Source organism: Nanorana parkeri, unplaced genomic scaffold (assembly GCF_000935625.1).
Source record: "Nanorana parkeri isolate BGI_ZX_2015 unplaced genomic scaffold, ASM93562v1 scaffold1224, whole genome shotgun sequence".
Taxonomy (NCBI): Eukaryota; Metazoa; Chordata; class Amphibia; order Anura; family Dicroglossidae; genus Nanorana; species Nanorana parkeri.
In genome coordinates this window covers 79,103-97,731 of record NW_017307492.1, presented here as the reverse complement: position 1 = coordinate 97,731, position 18,629 = coordinate 79,103, and the positions used below count along the sequence as shown (strand labels likewise).

The following is an 18,629-nucleotide window of genomic DNA, read 5'->3' as shown; positions in this document are numbered from 1 at the left end:
AGGCCTCTGCCATTATTGCTAACAACTGTTTTGACAAACCATCCCAATTTATACTATCTGTGTTCCATTCGAAGGTATTCCGCAGTACCGACCCATCCAGCGAAGGAGACACAGGTAGCTGAGCATTGGACACATTACCAATTTCAGCAGGTACATCATTATACCTCCCATTTTTGCTCATAGCAGGTTGGACTATCACCTTTTCCACACTGTGAGCCTGCGGCTCTGCAATTAACCCTTGCATCAGTACATTACTGTTACCTGTTTTACCAGCACCACAATTATCTTGGGAAACCTCTAGCTCCAACTTACTGGGCCCCCCTGAGGCTTCCGAAGATATTTATTTGGCACATATCTTAGTTGCTTCTGTAGGCAACACATTTTCACCATCATTGTTGTACAGCACATCAAAACAGGCATTGTTATCATTTTTTAACTCTGCATCAATAATGTTTGCATGAGCACCAAGCTTTAAGTCAATACTTGCATTAGGAGGAATCGCGTTGTCACATGCGTTTTCAACCCCTGCCTCCCCACTACACAACACATTATGTAGCGGCAAGTCTCTCTCCACATATCTGGTGGGTTGCCCAACTGGCAACACTCCCACTCCACACAAATTGTTACAGTCAGTCTCTCCAATGACTGTATTATCAGTCCCAGCACACAGCTAATTCAGGACAGTCTTACCCACCACCGCAGGCACTGTGGTTGACTTCAATTGAGAGCGCTGGATCTGGGCTGACACTGTCCACTTCTCTCTGGCACCCCCTGCCGGCTCCATGGAACTCTTCACGTTGCTAGGGGCAACTGCAGACACATTATCACCAGACCCTGGGCATGCAGGCTCCCTCTCATGCCCATCAGGATCTCCAGGGGTACCCCATAATACAGGGCATGTTGCAGACCTATGGTCCAGTTGACCACATCCAAAACACGTTGAAGGCTGAGGAGGACCCCACATCTCAGGGCATGACACCATGCTATGCCCCCACTGACTACACACTGTGCATTGTGCAGTGCGATTTTCACCCAAAAGATTCCTCTGCATTGCTTTCCAGGCACGCTGAAGCTTACGGTGATTCCGCTGGGCTTCGCTGTCGCTCAGGTTTTTCTCTCCCGACAACACTTTCTCTTTGGTTGCTATGGGAAATGGCACTTTTCCTCTGGGCACTGGCTGGCTGTGCTGGACTCTCTCCAGGCGACGCATGCTTCCCAGTTGCCATGAGAGATGACACCCTCCCCTTTGACACTGGCTGGCTCTCTTGGCTGCACTGGATCCTCTTTCCAGGCATCTTTTTTTGGCTCCACCCCTCTGCAGGCGACCTCCATGGCATGCAGTCAGCAACCCTGCGTTCACTGGCGTTGCTACTGACAACTGCATACCTGCGGGACCTCTGTTCAGCCCTCGCTCTCTCCAAGTAGTCAGAGCAGGATTTTTCACTGTAGTGGCTGGTGTTATCGCTGCCAGATGTCGCTTGCACCAGTCCACAGCAGACTCACAATCTGGCACCTGTGTATTTTCCACAGGCGTTGACCATCCCTCTAGCCACCAAACTCTTTCAACCATTTTTTCATAACAGTCTTTTCTCTTTGACCGCCCCATCCTGTCAGACAATCGATTTTGTGCAAAACACAGCAGCTTTGCACACTGTTTCACAGTCCACAGAAAAAGTTTTAGAGCATTGTCTCTTTAAGGACTTCTCCTTGTCCTGCAGGCCTTAGCTCACCTGCTTTACACATCATACAATCTCTACTTGTCTCACGAGAAACACCGTTCACAAACACATGAACTTACATTAGCTGGAACTCCACCGTTTTTCCAATGCTTTGAGAAACAGCTTCTGTGAGAGGTAGCGCTGGCTGCCCGCATTCTCCACCATATGTGAGATTTAGCTTCCAAAGGTAGCGCATTAAGGACGCATACACTCGCTTATTACTTCTTTTAAGGGCTTCCTTGCCCCCTTTTATTGAATCCAACTCAAAAGTCCACACAGGTTTACCCTCGCAAGGTTTTCAAACACAAAGTACAGTTTTTTCTTTCTTCAGCAAAATAGCACTTTCAAAGTCCCCCGACTTTAGGTTGCGTGTTTACCAAACACTCTTCACCACACAGGTGACACACTCCTCAGTCCGCCAGCCACAGACTGGTCCCAGGGTGGAGCCCTCCTGACTCCTGCAGAGACCTCTGTCACCCAGGTGGAGCCTTGAACCTGACCCAGCATCCTCCTCATAAGCGCTGTGCACAGGTGCACCATCATTTGGTGCTGGTCACCACTAAAGCCCGGTCCCAGGAATAGAGATTTCTTCCCTCCCAGTTCACTTAGAAATCTCCCGGCTCCAGGATACCAACTATAATCCAGAAAACCCGGAATGAGTTGTAAAACCAGCTCTTTCCTAGTAACAGTACTTTCCTGGAGCCGTTCAGCCCCTCTGGCTGAGAGTCCTGGGTGACCCTTTTCCCACTCTACACTGCCACAACACATAAAATGTATCCAGTAGAGGGAGGGCCACATTTTCACTGTATTGGTTAAAACACATAAAGCATCATAACAAATGATCTGGAACCTCCCATGAGGGGCTAGCACAAGTAGATGGTATACATCCTCTACAATAGCAAATACTTCAAGGGACATTTTCGGGACTTCCAGTGGGGGGGGAGATGCCATTCAGGCGGTGTATAACCTTACTCAGTGGCAAATTAAGCATGAGCCTAAAACATAAAAGAAGGGGAGGAAGGAGGGAAGAAGGAACTTCCAGGTGAGAGGAGGCAGGTGAGGATCGTGACTCAGACAGGAAAGGAGAGACCAGGAGAGGGCCAAGATACAGGAGAAAGACGGGTAGGGACAGTCAGAGAGAAAACAGCCCGGTGAAATTAGAGGTCTACACCCCAAGTATGCGTAGCTCCCACCTACCCCGAGGGGTCCACCGGGAGCATCGTAGTGCAATAGTCCTCAGACTCCTTGAGGAAGAGCCAGGGCCTCCAGACGTCAAGAAAAAGGTCCACCGTGTTGTGCAATGTAGAGGTCGGATCCTCCATACAGCAAACCTTGTTGACCTTGGAGTACCACAAACGAATGGTTGGAGCCTGCATTTGATGCCAGGGGAGGGGGATACAGGCCCGAGCGGCATTGAGAAGATATCGTGTAAGGGATCTTTTGTATTTAGTCCAAGGCATGGAGGTCAAGTGCAGGAGATAACTCGCAGGAGAAAAGTCCGGGCCATCCACCACCAACCTATACACTATGTCACAGACTGAGTCCCAGAAGGAGCATATCCCAGGGCAGGACCAAAAAACATGCAAGATGGTGCCCACTTTGGCTCCACATCTCCAGCACATGGAGGACAAAGTATGTAGCTTCATATTATTCTACATTGCTGTATAATGTATCACTGAGATTTGTAGTCCTCTATAGCCGGTTGCAATTCGGCATTGCTGTATAATGTGTCGTTGGGATTTGTAGTCCTCTAAAGCTGATGGTATTCTGCACTGCTGTACAGTGTAAGCCCCCCCTTCACATTAGAATCTCCTTTCACATCAGAGCCCCCTTTCATATTGGAATCCCTCATTTTACATCACAGTTCCCCCTTCACCTCAGAGTCCTACTATCAGAAAATGATGACGCACCCCAGAGGAAGCCAGAAGGCACCCTGGTTGAGAAAGGCTGACTTAGAAGATAGATATGCTTCTAAAGAAGCGCTAGCTATCCCTGGCCTCAATATGTTCATAGTCACCCTCAAGGAAATAGTATTTAGCCTGAAAAGTCATAGAAAGTTAGACTTCCCAATCTGGGAACTGCGAAGTGCTGAAGCCTTCAGACAAATAACATTTTCAAAATCTCAGTAATGGCAGTCTATGTACATGTTTCCTTTAAATATCCCACAGCAAAATAGCCAAACCAGAAAATTCTGCAATTTAGCTAATTTTTCGAAATCACCTATTAATCTAGATTTTGAAATTCCCCTGCAATTCATTTTTAATGAGTATACCTGCTATTGTGGGTGGGGCTTGTATATGGGCGGAGCACCAGGAGGCCCTATAATCTGGTATTGCCCGGGGGCCCCATGTGTAGTTCTGAAACCCATTCAGCTATTGAAATTCTTTTTTGCAGTTGCCAGTGGTGGGGGTTCACGTCTCGTACTGCAGATAAGTACTGAAGTTAAATGATGTAGGATTTTTTTTCATAGATTTGATTGGTCCAAGAATCATAGACAAAGGGTGAATTGAGGGGTGTTAGGGATGGATGCACCTGTTGCTGAGGTATATGGGGACAGAATTTTATCACAAAATTGTTTAAGGCAATTAGATTCAGACTGCACATTTGGCAATGACCTAAAGTCTATGGCTAGCTCTAGGATGACAGTGGTTAGAGGCATAATCTGACTGGCCTCAAACACCACAGTCTGCCAGTGATACTCTAAACCTAAATGGTTGCCTCAGTTGAGAGGGGCATGGGTGGCATGCTCCAGAACCTGCCATTGCCAGCTAATCAATATGCCAATGTGTATGATTTTCTAATTTGTTAAATCACTGCTTCCTTTGGTCAGTGAAGTTTGTGGGCTTCTCATAAACGTTGGGTCGTATCTTTTGTGGGTACCCTTAGATGTTATAAGTACAGGCCAACAAAATGTGTGTATACATCATAAAATTATGAAACGGAAGCAAGAATACATATAAAAAGAAATATATAATATTTTTTTCAGATAAATTTTACAATAACAACATAATTGAAATACACCACACTTAACACCCAAGAGAGTGTCATTGATGGCCTATTTCTGCAAATGCTTGCTGCCTTGCTGTTTCTGCCTTAAATACTTTTAGTCTCTGAACCAGCAACAATAATTCAGCAACAAGAGTCAGAGTCGAGTCAGAATTCCTAATATACCGACTTGTTCAGTATCTTAAAAAATATTGAAGGCAGAGGGTCAGAATGACAACCAAGCGAAGTCTATAGCCCTGCATTAGAAGCACAGACGCTGAGGGATATTCCACAGCCAAGTGCTGGGGGAGCAGGGATCAGGTAACACTGCTTTAAAGAAACCACATAGACAAAACCAAGCAGCTAACCCTTGCAGTGCACTGTAGCTCCACTGTAATGGAATAGGCTTTAAAGGAGAACTATGGTGTAAGTGCTTTTCCCCATAGTTCTCCTCAGGGTCACGGGAGGACATAAACTAGCGTCCTCCCGTGACCCAAAGCTCAGTATATCGCGAGCTACAGCTCGCGCTATACTGAGATCGCCGAAGCCGGGACGGATCCCGACATTACTGTCGAGACCCACCCAGTTGCGTGATTGACAGCTGGCTCTGCCTATCTAGAGGCAGAGCCAGCTGTACCCGCCCCCTCCCCCATTCGTTCCTCCAGTCAGCGCTGGAGGAGCGGGGAGGGGGGGAATCCCTGCAGGGAGCCGTGAGTGACAGTCACGGCTCTCTGCAGGGACAGGATCGGGAAGTGAGCGAGCGACGGTATGCGTTCGCTCACTTCCTGATCTATTGAGCCGACGTGTGACAGTTTCAATGTCATATGTCGGCTCGAACTATGAGGTTGAGTGAAAATCACTCACCTCACAGTTCTCCTTTAAGATTCAGTTTGAGGTACAGTAACCCAGGCTGTGCCACAGATTTAATTTCATATTCCACTTTATGCTCAGCGTGGCAGTCATTGTTATGTATGTTTTGGTATTCACCCCTCTGGAGAATAGAATAGTAAAGGCCTTGGCTGGGGTGATTACAGCAAAGTGATTCCAGTACTAGAGATAAGCAGTTATAAGCTTTATAATATGGTCTATGAGCCAACACTTTGAGAAGATTCTGCTTCAAAGTGGCTGCTTTCTTTGTGTTTACATGTGTGTATTGTAGCCCCATTACATGAATAAAAATGTAGTACTTAAGAAATCCCAGGGTAATTTACCATTAAAGGCAAAATATGATGTTAACTGAAAACTCAAGCAAAGTGCTTTTGGAACAGGGCTTAATTGTCTTGGCTTTCACACTGAAATGACTAAGTATCTTTTTACCATCACTTTGACAGAATGGCCTAGAGTTTAATGTCACAATTCCAGCTTTAAACTGTTTTTTTTTTTTTCTTGGGGGTGGGAAGAATACCAAATTACTGAAGAAATAGAGTATCCATGTAATGTACAGGGTCCAATAGCATTTGCCAAAATAACCTTATATATTCAAGTGGTGCACCTTTCTGATGATTAAGAAAATGTCATTAGAAGCTGTTCTAATGGAATAAACCTCATTTTTGCAGGCTAGCGCATCTAGCGACTCTGTGTTCTGGCTGGTGTCACTGACAGTCTGTAGAGAAGGCAGCAGGTGGACCCAATTCCAAGTATGGCTTTTTTTTAAGTCAAGCATATTACGGAGAGGACCAGGGACATATAAATAAATATCTACCTAAACCACGGCAAACACTGGGCTGCCTCGGTATAGGTATTTTCAAAACTGTAATGAGTTTATTTCAAGTGGACCTGTTATAGCAGACAGAATGCTACACAGTAAGCAGGAAGGTTATTTTTGTGTTTTTGTTGTTTTACTTGTTTACTGTATTAATGGAGTGTAAAGTTTAAAGGATAATTACAAATATTCAATTAGTTTAAATATATTTTATGTGAAACAGCTGCCTATAACACCCATAGCTACATGTATAAAACAAAATGTCATAGGTACCTATACATTGTCCTCTGTGCCACCAGTAGTAGGAATGAGCATTCTTGAGGAAAAAGTCTGAGGAGTGTCCTGTATTCACCAGAAAACCCATGTTTAAGTGTAGGTTTTGGTCTGAGTTTTGCAGCATAAACTTCTAGATCATATCCCTCATGTTTGCCTGACTCCTGATATCAGATGTGAAGACTGTCGAAGCAGTGTTGCTTCGGTGTTTAGGTGGAATTGTAAGAGACAGGGTTTAGGGCTGATGGCAAACAGGCAGGCAATGGTCACCTATGGAGACCAATGTTGTTCTTGGTGACCATTGTTGTCGCCTATGGTGACCATTCTAGTTTGCTGATCTATGGTTGCTAAACAGTAGAAATGGAATGCAAAGGACAGGCTGTGGTCAGAATTTAGTAGAAAGCAGGATTAATGATTCAAGGCACAGATATACTTAAAGGTTCAAGAGTAACTGACTCGAGCACCCTCCCATTACAGTAAATAAACATTTTATTTGGTCCTGATGATGCCAGAGGCATGCACATGTGTCTTCTACTATTCTTACACATTCACCTGGGTAAAAAAGAAGAACTCCAGCTCTTTGGGCGACCAAAGAATTAGGGAAATGCCGGCTGTTGAGTTTTGGTTATCCATTTATATTTACATTTGTACATTTGTATTAAAACTGAAATGTGTATTACCTTTGTACAGATTTTTTGGTAGTAATTTCTATGTTGGCTGCTTTGGTAGACAAAAGGAAGGTATTGTCAGTTGGTAGTTTTCTATATGGCTTCATATGTCTCCTGAAACTTTAATTTCCTAACAATGGATTTTGAGTAACTGCACAAATAATAGTTTTGATGCTTTGGGGAAAAAAAAATTTGTTTTTTTATTTAACACAATTGAATTTGATTTGAACATGAATTGTCTTTTTAAACCAGAGTAAATGGATCTGTTTTGTGTTTGTATCTTTCAGATAGATTCAGTGACAATGAAAAAAACTATGAACGCTTTCACTGAGATATTCTATGCTTCAATATTTGGATATGATGAGGTAAGTAATTATAAACTGCAGTAACATCAGCCAGTTATCAATAGCTTAGAAGGCTTAGAAGGCCTTTTTTCCCATATTCACAAAGGGATTTGAAAATCTCCTCTTAGCTGTTACAAGAACAGGGGTGACCATTGTTAAGAGCTCTCCTGTTCTTGTGACATTGGTCACTGAAACAGATAGGACACAGATGGCAAAATAAAAATGTTTTTAAAAAAATGACCAGTTGCTTTGTGATATAGTTCCAGGAATGCATAGTAAGTATACAGGGGCACTGTTAGAAACATAAAATTGAGTTATCTGGGTTTTTTTATACAACATTATTATTTTTGAAGGCATAACAAACAAAGGAGGAACTCCGAATGAACGGGCTACAGGTGGTCCAACCATAGTTCACTGCTCTTCATAGAATACAATGCTTTCTTGCAGTGGTCCCTGGTGATTGTGATAGAAAAATTGAGGACTCAAGTCCTGTGTGACGGCGCTCTCCTGAGGGATGGGTTTTTTTTGTTTCTGACTTTCTCAGAACTTTTGATTGGGTGGGGGCTTTGTGGAGGAGGATGGTGTTGAGATGGGGGTGGCGTGCGGCTTCAGTTCAAAATGGACCGGGGTGTCCACTTGGTAAGGGTGCAAAACAGAAAAAAACAAAGTCTGAGGCGCAACTGCCCTTGGAGTTGAATAGGTGAGGGTATGGCAGGGGTTAAATGGGCTAGGGCATGCAGGTTAAATGCTGCCCGAGAAGCAGTTTCGTAGATATTTTTCCCTCCGCAATGTAATCAATATCAGGGGTGGAGGGAGAAATAAAAACAAAAAACAAAAGAGGTGCACATGAAAATGGAGGCAAGTTGAACGGTGTGTGGTTCATATATCAACTCACTGCGAAGTTCTTGGGGAAGTATTGTCATCGACGACAGGGTTCCTGTTGGAGGCAGCGTCCGGCGGTCTCTTCTGGGACTGGGTGCAGGGATTCAGATGCCGGGTCGGGGTGCGATTCTATCGGATGCCTGTGTGTGGGACGTGCTGCTGGGCTGCTGGACTGCTGGGCTGGGTTGCGATGACTCGGGTCACGTTGTTTCGGCGGAGCTGGAGCGTCTGGTCTGGTGGCGGCTGGTGGACGTCAACCACGTCCTGTGTTTGAGGAAAATCTGGTACGCTGGCGGGTGGGGGACGCCGATCACGTCCTGTGTTGGATACGGAGCTTGCGGTGCGGGCAGTGGCTCTCTGTACGAGGTGGCTGAGTGCCGAGGTGCGCAGGCGCTGCCGAGCGACGGCGGTCGTGTTGGTCCAAAAATGGATAGGACGCTTGTGGTAGTCGCAGTAGGTTGCAGGTGGGTTGCAGGGGCATCTTAGGCCATACACCACGAAGTCATGGTCACAGGTGACAAATTGGTGTATGGGGAATTTGTTACCGCAACTGTCTTGAAAGGAGTTCTGACCGTGTGTTATGAACTGGCAGGTTAAACAGAGGAGTTTTTTGCATTTGTGGACGCCTGTCCTGTTGTCACATAGGAAGGTTTTGGTTTTCTTGATTGATAGTTTACTTGGTGCCACTATGTTTTTGATGCTTTTGGCTCTTTTGAATACTACTGTGGGTTTCTTAGGGAGTATAGAGCCTAGTTTGGGGTCACAAAGGAGCAAATGCCAGTTCTTTCTTAGTATGGACTCGATGGCCTTGAATTTGCTGTTGAAGGGTGTGATGAATCTCGCCGTATCTTTTTGTGTGTGGTGTTTAGTTTCCTTGTTCAGTACTGTATTTTGTGTCAGAAAACTTTCTTGGGCCTTGGTTATAAGATCCTTAGGGTAACCTTTCTCGATGAATTTCTTCTTGAGGTGGAGGCTTTGTTTCAGGTAGTCATCTTTTCTCGTGCAGTTTTTGTTTAGTCTCCAGAACTGACCCTTGGGGACATTCCGTTTCCATAAGGGGTGGTGGCAACTATCGTAGTGTAGATATGAATTGCCGGCAGTGGGTTTGAAGTGAGTGGTGGTGACTATGGTCTTGTCACTATGGGTGAGTTCCAGGTCCAGAAAGGTTAATTTGAGATTATCCAGGACATGTGTGAATTTGAGGCCGAGTGGGTTGCTGTTGCAGTGTGACACAAAGGCACTGATGGTATCGGGGGGTCCGTCCCAAATGATGATGATATCATCTATGTACCGGCCGTAATACGTCAGGTGTTGTGAAAAGGGGTTGTTACGCCAAATGTGGAAGTGCTCCCAGTAGCCCATCGTTAGATTTGCGTAACTGGGGGCATAATTCGCTCCCATGGCTGTGCCCTGGGTTTGGAGATAGAATTTGTCGAGGAACGAAAAATAGTTATGTTCGAGTGTGAATCTTGTTGAGTTCAGAATGAATTGGGCTTGTTTGTGATGTAATGCCGGTTGTTGTGAAAGGTAATATTGTAAGGCTTGTAGGCCTATATTGTGTGGGATGGATGTGTAGAGGGAACACACATCCAGGGATACCCAGTGGTAGGTGGGCTCCCAGGTGTAGTGGCTTAATGTGTCTATTAGGTGACTGGAGTCTCTGAGGTAGGATGGTAATGTGATGACAATGGGTTGTAGAAATTGATCTACGTATTTTGACAGGCCGCTGGTAAGACTGTCAATACTTGATATAATCGGACGGCCTGGGGGTGTGGTTTCGTTTTTATGAATTTTGGGTAAATGGTAGAAAAAAGGTGTTTTTGGTTGTGAGGGGCAGAGGACAGCTTTTTCTTTCTTCGTGATCACCTTCTCCTTGAATGCCGTGTCAGTTAGCGTTTTTAGTTCCTGGAGGAATTCGGGTAGTGGGTCCGTGGGGAGGGAGCAATAAGTGGAGTTGTCTGACAGGAGGCGGTTAGCTTCGTTGATGTAGTCTGCTCGGTTTTGTATAACTATGCCGCCGCCCTTGTCCGCCTGTCTTATGGAGATGTTGGCATTGTTCGTCAGGGTTTTGAGAGCTATTTGTTCTTTGCGGGAGAGGTTAGACTTTTTGTGTTTGTTTTCCGTCCTATTGTGTGATGTGTTGGTGTCACATAATTTTTTGAAATCCGAGTATGTGACCTGGTAAAAGGTATCTATGAAGTTACCTTTTGATTTGTGTGGGTAGAAGGTGGACAGGGGGCGTAACGAGCTGTGTATGATGTTGGGGAACGACCATTCTCCTGGCTCGAGGTCAGAGGGGTAATTGGGATCATACAGTTCCTCAAGAATGTTCAAGATATCTTCATCTGTGTTGCTGTCTATTTGATCTGTTGGTATGGCGGTAGTACAGTTTGCTTCAACTAATCCATCGGCGAGTGTTGTGTTATTATAGTGTCTTTTTAGGGTTAAATGTCGGATGAACTTGTTGAGGTCTTTAAATAGTGTGAACGAGTTGGGTTTGATGTCTGGTGCAAAGCTTAATCCTTTGTTAAGTATGGAGGTTTCTTGGGGGGTCAGGATGTGGTCTGAGAGGTTGAATATTTTTACTGTGGACTCGGTGGGTGCTGTCTTTCTCTTTTTGTGCTGGTTGGTACGATGTGCTCCTCCTCTGGTACCTCTTCTGGTTTTTTTCTTTTTTGTGGGCGGGCTTGGCCCGATCCTAAAAAATGCTCTGGTTGTGGTTTAGGGGAGGGGGTCTGCTCCGATGTGGAGGCTGTGGGGTGGGGGAGTGGTGGATTTGGACCCTTTTTTGGACCAACAGGACCCCCGTCACTCGGCGGCGCCTGCGCACCTTGTCACTCAGCCACCTCGTACAGAGAGCCACTGCCCGCACCGCAAGCTCCATATCCAACACAGGACGTGATCGGCGTCCCCCACCCGCCAGCGTACCAGATTTTCCTCAAACACAGGACGTGGTTGACGTCCACCAGCTGCCACCAGACCAGACGCTCCAGCTCCGCCAAAACAACGTGACCTGAGTCATCGCAACCCAGCCCAGCAGCACGTCCCACACACAGGTTGCCACCAGACCAGACGCTCCAGCTCCGCCAAAACAACGTGACCTGAGTCATCGCAACCCAGCCCAGCAGCACGTCCCACACACAGGCATCCGATAGAATCGCACCCCGACCCGGCATCTGAATCCCTGCACCCAGTCCCAGAAGAGACCGCCGGACGCTGCCTCCAACAGGAACCCCGTCGTCGATGACAACACTTCCCCAAGAACCTCGCGGTGAGTTGATATATGCACCACACACCGTTCAACTTGCCTCCATTTTCATGTGCACCTCTTTTGTTTTTTGTTTTTATTTCTCCCTCCACCCCTGATATTGATTACATTGCGGAGGGAAAAATATCTACGAAACTGCTTCTCGGGCAGCATTTAACCTGCATGCCCTAGCCCATTTAACCCCTGCCATACCCTCACCTATTCAACTCCAAGGGCAGTTGCGCCTCAGACTTTGTTTTTTTCTGTTTTGCACCTGGTGATTGTGATACTATGCATCATAATTGGAGGCAAGGCTAATGGGAAATTACCTTCGTGGTTGACAGGTGTAGATATCTACATCACATGCATCATTGCTTTAATTGGCAGACTCACAATAATATTCTTGCTACAAATCTCTTTTAAAAGCCTCCTTGGTGATTTCAAGCCATGTAATATAACTCATCAAGAACGGTCTATCTGTCAATTAATTTATCTGTTATAATTATCACAGTTGGTATTAATTTTACAATGCTTTGTCAAAATATTAGGTCTATGTTTAATACCAAGTTTTAAAGAACAACTAATTAAAAATAAATTTTGATATGGCTGATTTTAATGAACCTGGTGACAAGTTAATTTGTGATTGCTGCAGCGATTGATCTTGGCATCATACCATTAGATAAAGCTATGGATCTTATATACTGGCAAGGCATCAAGTCTTTTCATTTTCTTTTGTAGGGAATTATATCCGATGATCGAGTGTTGGCTGCTGCTCTTTGGCGAAATCTTTTCAATATACGCTGTGACGATCCTCGTCAGTTAGAGCTGATGGTGGAATATGTGCGCAAACAGGTAATATCTCTGTCCCAACCTAATATTAAGTGTAGTTATTTTGACCTTCAGTATAACTTGGCCATTTTTGTTCACTTTAAGTGTACAGAACAGGGACAGTGTGATAAATGAATTACACGCAAGTGTGGATTTCCCATGTTTTAATGTTAACCGCTTGCTGACCGAAGTATTAAACCCCCTTCCTGTCCAGGCCATTTTTCAGTATTCAGCGCTGCAGTACTTTGACTGACATTTATTCCGTCATGCAACGCTGTACTGAAATTAATTTTATACCGTTTTTGGGGACAGATAGAGCTTTCTTTTGGTGCTATTTAATCACCACTGGAGTTTTTATTTTTTACTCTATGATGAAAAAAGAACCGAAAGTTTAGAAGAAAAAAAAATGTTTTCCCTACTTTGTTATAAAACATTTATCAGCACCCAAATTTTTGTTAAAATATAAAATACAGGGTCATGTTGGGTAAATATAAGTAAAGGATGGACACCAGCACTCCAAAGCAAGTTCAGTACATGTTTATTAACGTACTAGTTGCAAGTAGAACACGCTAAACAACGTTTCGGGGTCTCACAGGATCCCCTTCATCACACAAACAAGTGATAAATGCAAGCGTAACACAGGAATCTATATACACACCAACAGTGATTGTGAACTAATCCAAAAGTCTCACTGACATTATCATGACATCACATTCCCACCAAAAACATTCAAAATACAGTAATCATGTAGCATGATAATGGCAACAAGAATGCAGGTAAATACCCTGTTTCCCCGAAAATAAGACCTACCCCGAAAATAAGACCTATTACTATTTTTGGGAATTGCTCAAATATAAGACCTACCCCGAAAATAAGACCTATTACTATTTTTGGGAATTGCTCAAATATAAGACCTACCCCGAAAATAAGACCTATTACTATTTTTGGGAATTGCTCAAATATAAGACCTACCCCGAAAATAAGACCTATTACTATTTTTGGGAATTGCTCAAATATAAGACCTACCCCGAAAATAAGACCTATTACTATTTTTGGGAATTGCTCAAATATAAGACCTACCCCGAAAATAAGACCTATTACTATTTTTGGGAATTGCTCAAATATAAGACCTACCCCGAAAATAAGACCTATTACTATTTTTGGGAATTGCTCAAATATAAGACCTACCCCGAAAATAAGACCTATTACTATTTTTGGGAATTGCTCAAATATAAGACCTACCCCGAAAATAAGACCTAGTGCGTTTTTTTGAGCCCAAAAAAATATAAGACAGTATCTTATTTTCGGGGAAACACGGTAGATAAACTGTGCATATATAGGGAAAGTTCTATTATCACCAGCCATGTGTGCAGCAATCATCAAGATGCATGGATCTAGAGTTACAAAAACCACTGACAGTAAGTGTAACAGCCATTAAGCAAGCAACGGAGGAGTGGCCAGCCACTGTCAAAGGTACCAGACCTGCCCCCAGCCAAGGACCAATCAGAGAACGCCATCTGGTGGAAGCCGTGTCGTCAGAGATGGGGGAAGCCACACATGTCACAAGACTTGACAAGCAACTAGAATTGTAAATGTATATAGGACATAAAATTGGTATGCGACAGGCGCATGATGAATAGGGTAACAGATGTCAGCCAAAAGGTACTGGTCATCCATGCTGACATCCCAGACGCATGTGGATCAAATATGAGCACCACTGTTGCAGGAGTATGGGCTGTTATGGCCCATACATCTAGAGAAATGTATTAAGGTGATATTCTGGAAGCATGATTGTAAATGCATGATGTCAAAACCTGACCAAGTCAAGGGGGATAACCAATGTCAGTTGGGTATCACTGGGTCTAACCTAAAGAAGTGGTTAAAGAGACAATCTGGGGAAAGCAGTCATGGGACATGACATGTGAGAAAAGAACAATTAAAAAAATGTAAAAATCCCCGGCTGGGGCAAAACCACCTCTGGGGAAACATCAGTCAAAGAACCATGGAGAAAAGCATACGGTCTGGGTCAAATGATCAGTTGGGGAGAAAGCATGTAAGAATGAGGTTCGTGTTGAGCATCCTGGGTATCATAGTATCCAATGTATGGATCCAAAAAGCTTGTGAGAGGTGGAAGGTGGAGGTGAGATTTGTCATGGTTCCCACCACGATGGGATAATGCGACATGTTCGATCACCATCCCCCGTAATTCATGGGTCTGGTGTCGTAGATCAGCAAAGTGAACCGCTACTGGTTTATTAAGATCCAGGGCGTCACCTTTGGCGGAGGCATTAATGGCACACCTGATATCGCTACAATGTTTTTGAAAGCGTCTTTTGAATGGTCCCAAGGTCTTACCCACATATGCGAGTCCACATGGGCACTTCAAAAGATAAACACGCGCCTCTGTAATGCAGTTAAGATAGCCTTTTATCTGAAATCTCTTCCCATTGTGTGGATGTGAGAATGTCTTGCCTGTGATGAGTGCACTGCAGACATTGCAGTTAAAACATTTATAGCACCCTGTGCGTCGTGAAATTTGAAATGGTTGTTTGCAGTAATTAGGCCAGGGATCTGCCTAGACTAGATGGTCCTTCAAGGTTTTGCTTATACACCTGCAATGGTGCTGTCTTAATATGTGCGGTCAATTGTTTGTCTGCTTTGAGGATGTTCAGGTTCTTAATTGTGGATCTACGGATGAGATGTGACGCCCCAGTAAACCTCTGAATAAAGGGCAGTCTATTACCAGAGGGTTTGTCTGTCCCTGTGGTTGAGGAGAATTTGTCTATTGCCCTCTCAAGTGCGTGGTCCAGAACAGAGGTAGAGGGTACCCTCTTTGTTGAAACTTGGAGTACATCACCTTGACATGTATATCACATGCGTCTGGATCTGAGCAAATGCTGAAAACATGCATAAACTGTGATATGGGTAAATTAGCAAGTAGGTGTTTAAGGTGAGAACTGTGGTAATGCAGTATAGTATTGCGATCTGTAGGTTTACTGAACAACGTGGTTTGAAGGTGATCGTTAGCAATATTAACTTGGACATCTAGGAATGTGATACTGGTGTCATGAAATTCAGGGTTAAAAACAATTCCGGGGAAGATGGAGTTGAGGAACCCCACAAACATCCCAAAAGACAGATTAAGCGATATAAATTTTGCCAAGTCAACCAAGACTACCAGGAGGAAAGTGTATACCCCTGGCTGACCGGCAGCAATCACAGACGAAACAGAACCATTTTCCAGAGAACAAGTGGCCACCCAAGACAACAAGGGATTGCTATTGTATCCTCCACAGACAGTGAACGGATAGATTCTACACGCCAGAGTGACGCCCCTCATTCTTTTCGTCTTACCGACGCCGACCCAGGCGGGGCCATAAGACCACGAGGGGTGAGTACAAGAATACACCGTGGAAGACAGAACAAGAGAGCCCAGTGATCAACCTCTCCGCTAGGACATTATCGAGTGGTGAGTGCAGCCTTCTAGCCAAAGCCCTTTCCTTTTCTCCTAGCAAATTTGACCCATTTGGGTTTGAGGTTGAGGTTTTCAAAAACGAAAGAATGCTTAAACTCAAGCAGTATTTCTTCAAACAACCATCTGACCCTACATGCACCACAACACCTTCATTCGATGTAAAGAGCAAGTTAATTCCTCCTGGGAATTTTAACTCCATTGATAGCTATACCAGGACTAGGAAACATGAGTTTCTCACCATGGTCCCAATGTGTAGCACTCATTCCAATCCAAATAGAGAGGAATTCAGTGCTTCCAATGATTTGAAAGAGAACTTCTCTATCATTATTAAACTAGCTGATAAAGGGGGTGCAATTGTGGTCATGGACTATGCCAACTGTAGACAGGGCATGTTAGCGTAGCATTTTGGATCCATACATTGGATACTGTGATACCCAGGGGGCTGAACACAAGCCTCACCCTTACATGCTTTCTCCCCGACTGATAATTCGACCCAGACTGTATGCTTTTCTCCATGGTTCTTTGACTGATGTTTCCCCAGGGGTGGTTTTGCCACAGCCAGGGATTTTTAAATTTTTTTAATAGTTTTTTCTCACATATCATGTCCCATGACTGCTTTCCCCAGATTGTCTCTTTAACCACTTCTTTAGGTTAGACCCAGTGATAACCAGCTGACATTGGTTATCCCCTTGACTTAGTCAGGTTTTGACATCATGCGTTTACAATCATGTTTCCAGAATATCACCTTACTACATTTCTCTAGATGTATGGCCCAAAGCTGCCCATACTCCTGCAACAGTGGTGCTCATATTTGATCCACATGCGTCTGGGATCTCAGCATGAATGACCAGTACCTTTTGGCTTACATCTGTTACCCTATTCATCATGCGCCTGACGCATGGCAATTTTATGTCCTATATACATTTACAATTCTAGTTACACCTACGTTTTTTATTTGCACAACAACATGCTGCTTTAGCCCTCATGCGTCTTCAGAACAACGCCTCTAGCTTTTTTTTTGTCATTCTCATTTATTATGAGTGGCACACACCCATTTTATGTTCCATATACACCTATGAATAGAGTTGTGCTTATGTTCCTTATTTTCTATGGCTCTCATGCGTTTAAACCATGTAATGCACTACATTTCCATGACCCCGTAATAAGGCTCGTTTGATAAGCATCAGCTGTCTCTGTGCCAATGCAGCTACATATATAGTAACATACCAGACAATTATGTTTGGATTTGGGTTCTAATACTTTTATTTCTTATTTTGCCTTAATTCTAACAGTAATTCGTGAATTTTTCAGGTATTTCATGATGCAACTTATTTTTTGCCAGCATTTTGTTCATATGTCACTTTAAGTGTTGGAGTTCTCTCACGGCATATTACGCCGCCTGACTGTCGTTGTTTGTTGTACTATTGTGCTTTAGCCACTTGTCTTACTGCCATCCTCCACCAGGCAGCGTCCTGCCGTTGCCATGACATCCATTGATATGGCAGATACCACGCCTGACACTGGCAGGTACGGCCTATCTAGCTGCTTGTATCCGCCTCAGGGGGTGTGGCCGAGTCCTCGTCATTCGTGACATGTGCGGCTTCCCCCATCTCTGACGACACGGCTTCCACCAGATGGTGTTCTCTGATTGGTCCTTGGCTGGGGACAGGCCTGGTACCTTTGACAGTGGCTGACCACTCCTCCGTTGCTGCCTAATGGCTGTTACACTTACTGTCAGTGGTTTTTGTAACTCTAGATCCATGCATCTTGATGATTGCTGCACACATGGCTGGTAATAGAACTTTCCCTATATATGCACTGTTTATCTATTTACCTGCATTTTTGTTGCCAATATCCTGCTACATGATTACCGTATTTTTTATGTTTTTGGCGGGAATGTGATGTCATGATGATGTCAGTGAGACTTTTGGATTGGTTCACAATCCCTGTTGGTGTGTATATAGATTCCTGTGCTTCACTTGCATTTATCACTTGTTAGCCTGATGAAGGGGATCCTGTGAGACCTCGAAACGTTGTTTAGAGTGTTCTACTTGCAACTAGTACGTTAATAAACACGTACTGAACTTGCTTTGGAGTGCCGGTGTCCATCCTTTACTTATATTTTGTCGGAAGCCACCTGCTGCACCCAACTTCCATTTTTGGAGCAGCGGCTCTGAGTGCGATGGGTACACGGACTGTATGTCGGGTAAATAGACACCAAACATGTCAAGCTTTAAAATTGTGTGAGCCCGTCAAATCGAGAAAAACTACCTTGCATGAAATTGTCCATAGGAGGCGCTTTAAAACTCTTTACCGCTCATCAATTTAGTGTTATCAGTGATGGCCCTAGAATTATTGCTTTCATTCTGATGTTCGGGGCGATATGCAACATTTGTGGCATAATGGTTATTTTTGCATGTAGTGCACGTTGGGGTGGGGGTATTTTGGTTGCCCTCCGCTGGACTTTTTCCAGCTCAAGGACATCTCTTCTTAGCACCAAAAATGCA

At 44.3% G+C, this 18,629-nt stretch overlaps 1 protein-coding gene across 1 annotated transcript in view; it reads left to right on the top strand.

The window, feature by feature from the left end:
• The first annotated feature begins 2,896 nt into the window (after positions 1 to 2,896).
• LOC108797085 (ubiquinol-cytochrome-c reductase complex assembly factor 1-like) overlaps positions 2,897 to 18,629 on the top strand; it is a 45,545-nt gene continuing 29,812 nt past the window's right edge. The window contains exons 1-3 of the mRNA XM_018568651.1: positions 2,897 to 3,064; positions 7,634 to 7,711; positions 12,558 to 12,671. Coding sequence (XP_018424153.1) covers positions 2,897 to 3,064; positions 7,634 to 7,711; positions 12,558 to 12,671 — 360 coding nt within the window. The remainder of the gene's footprint in view (positions 3,065 to 7,633; positions 7,712 to 12,557; positions 12,672 to 18,629) is intronic.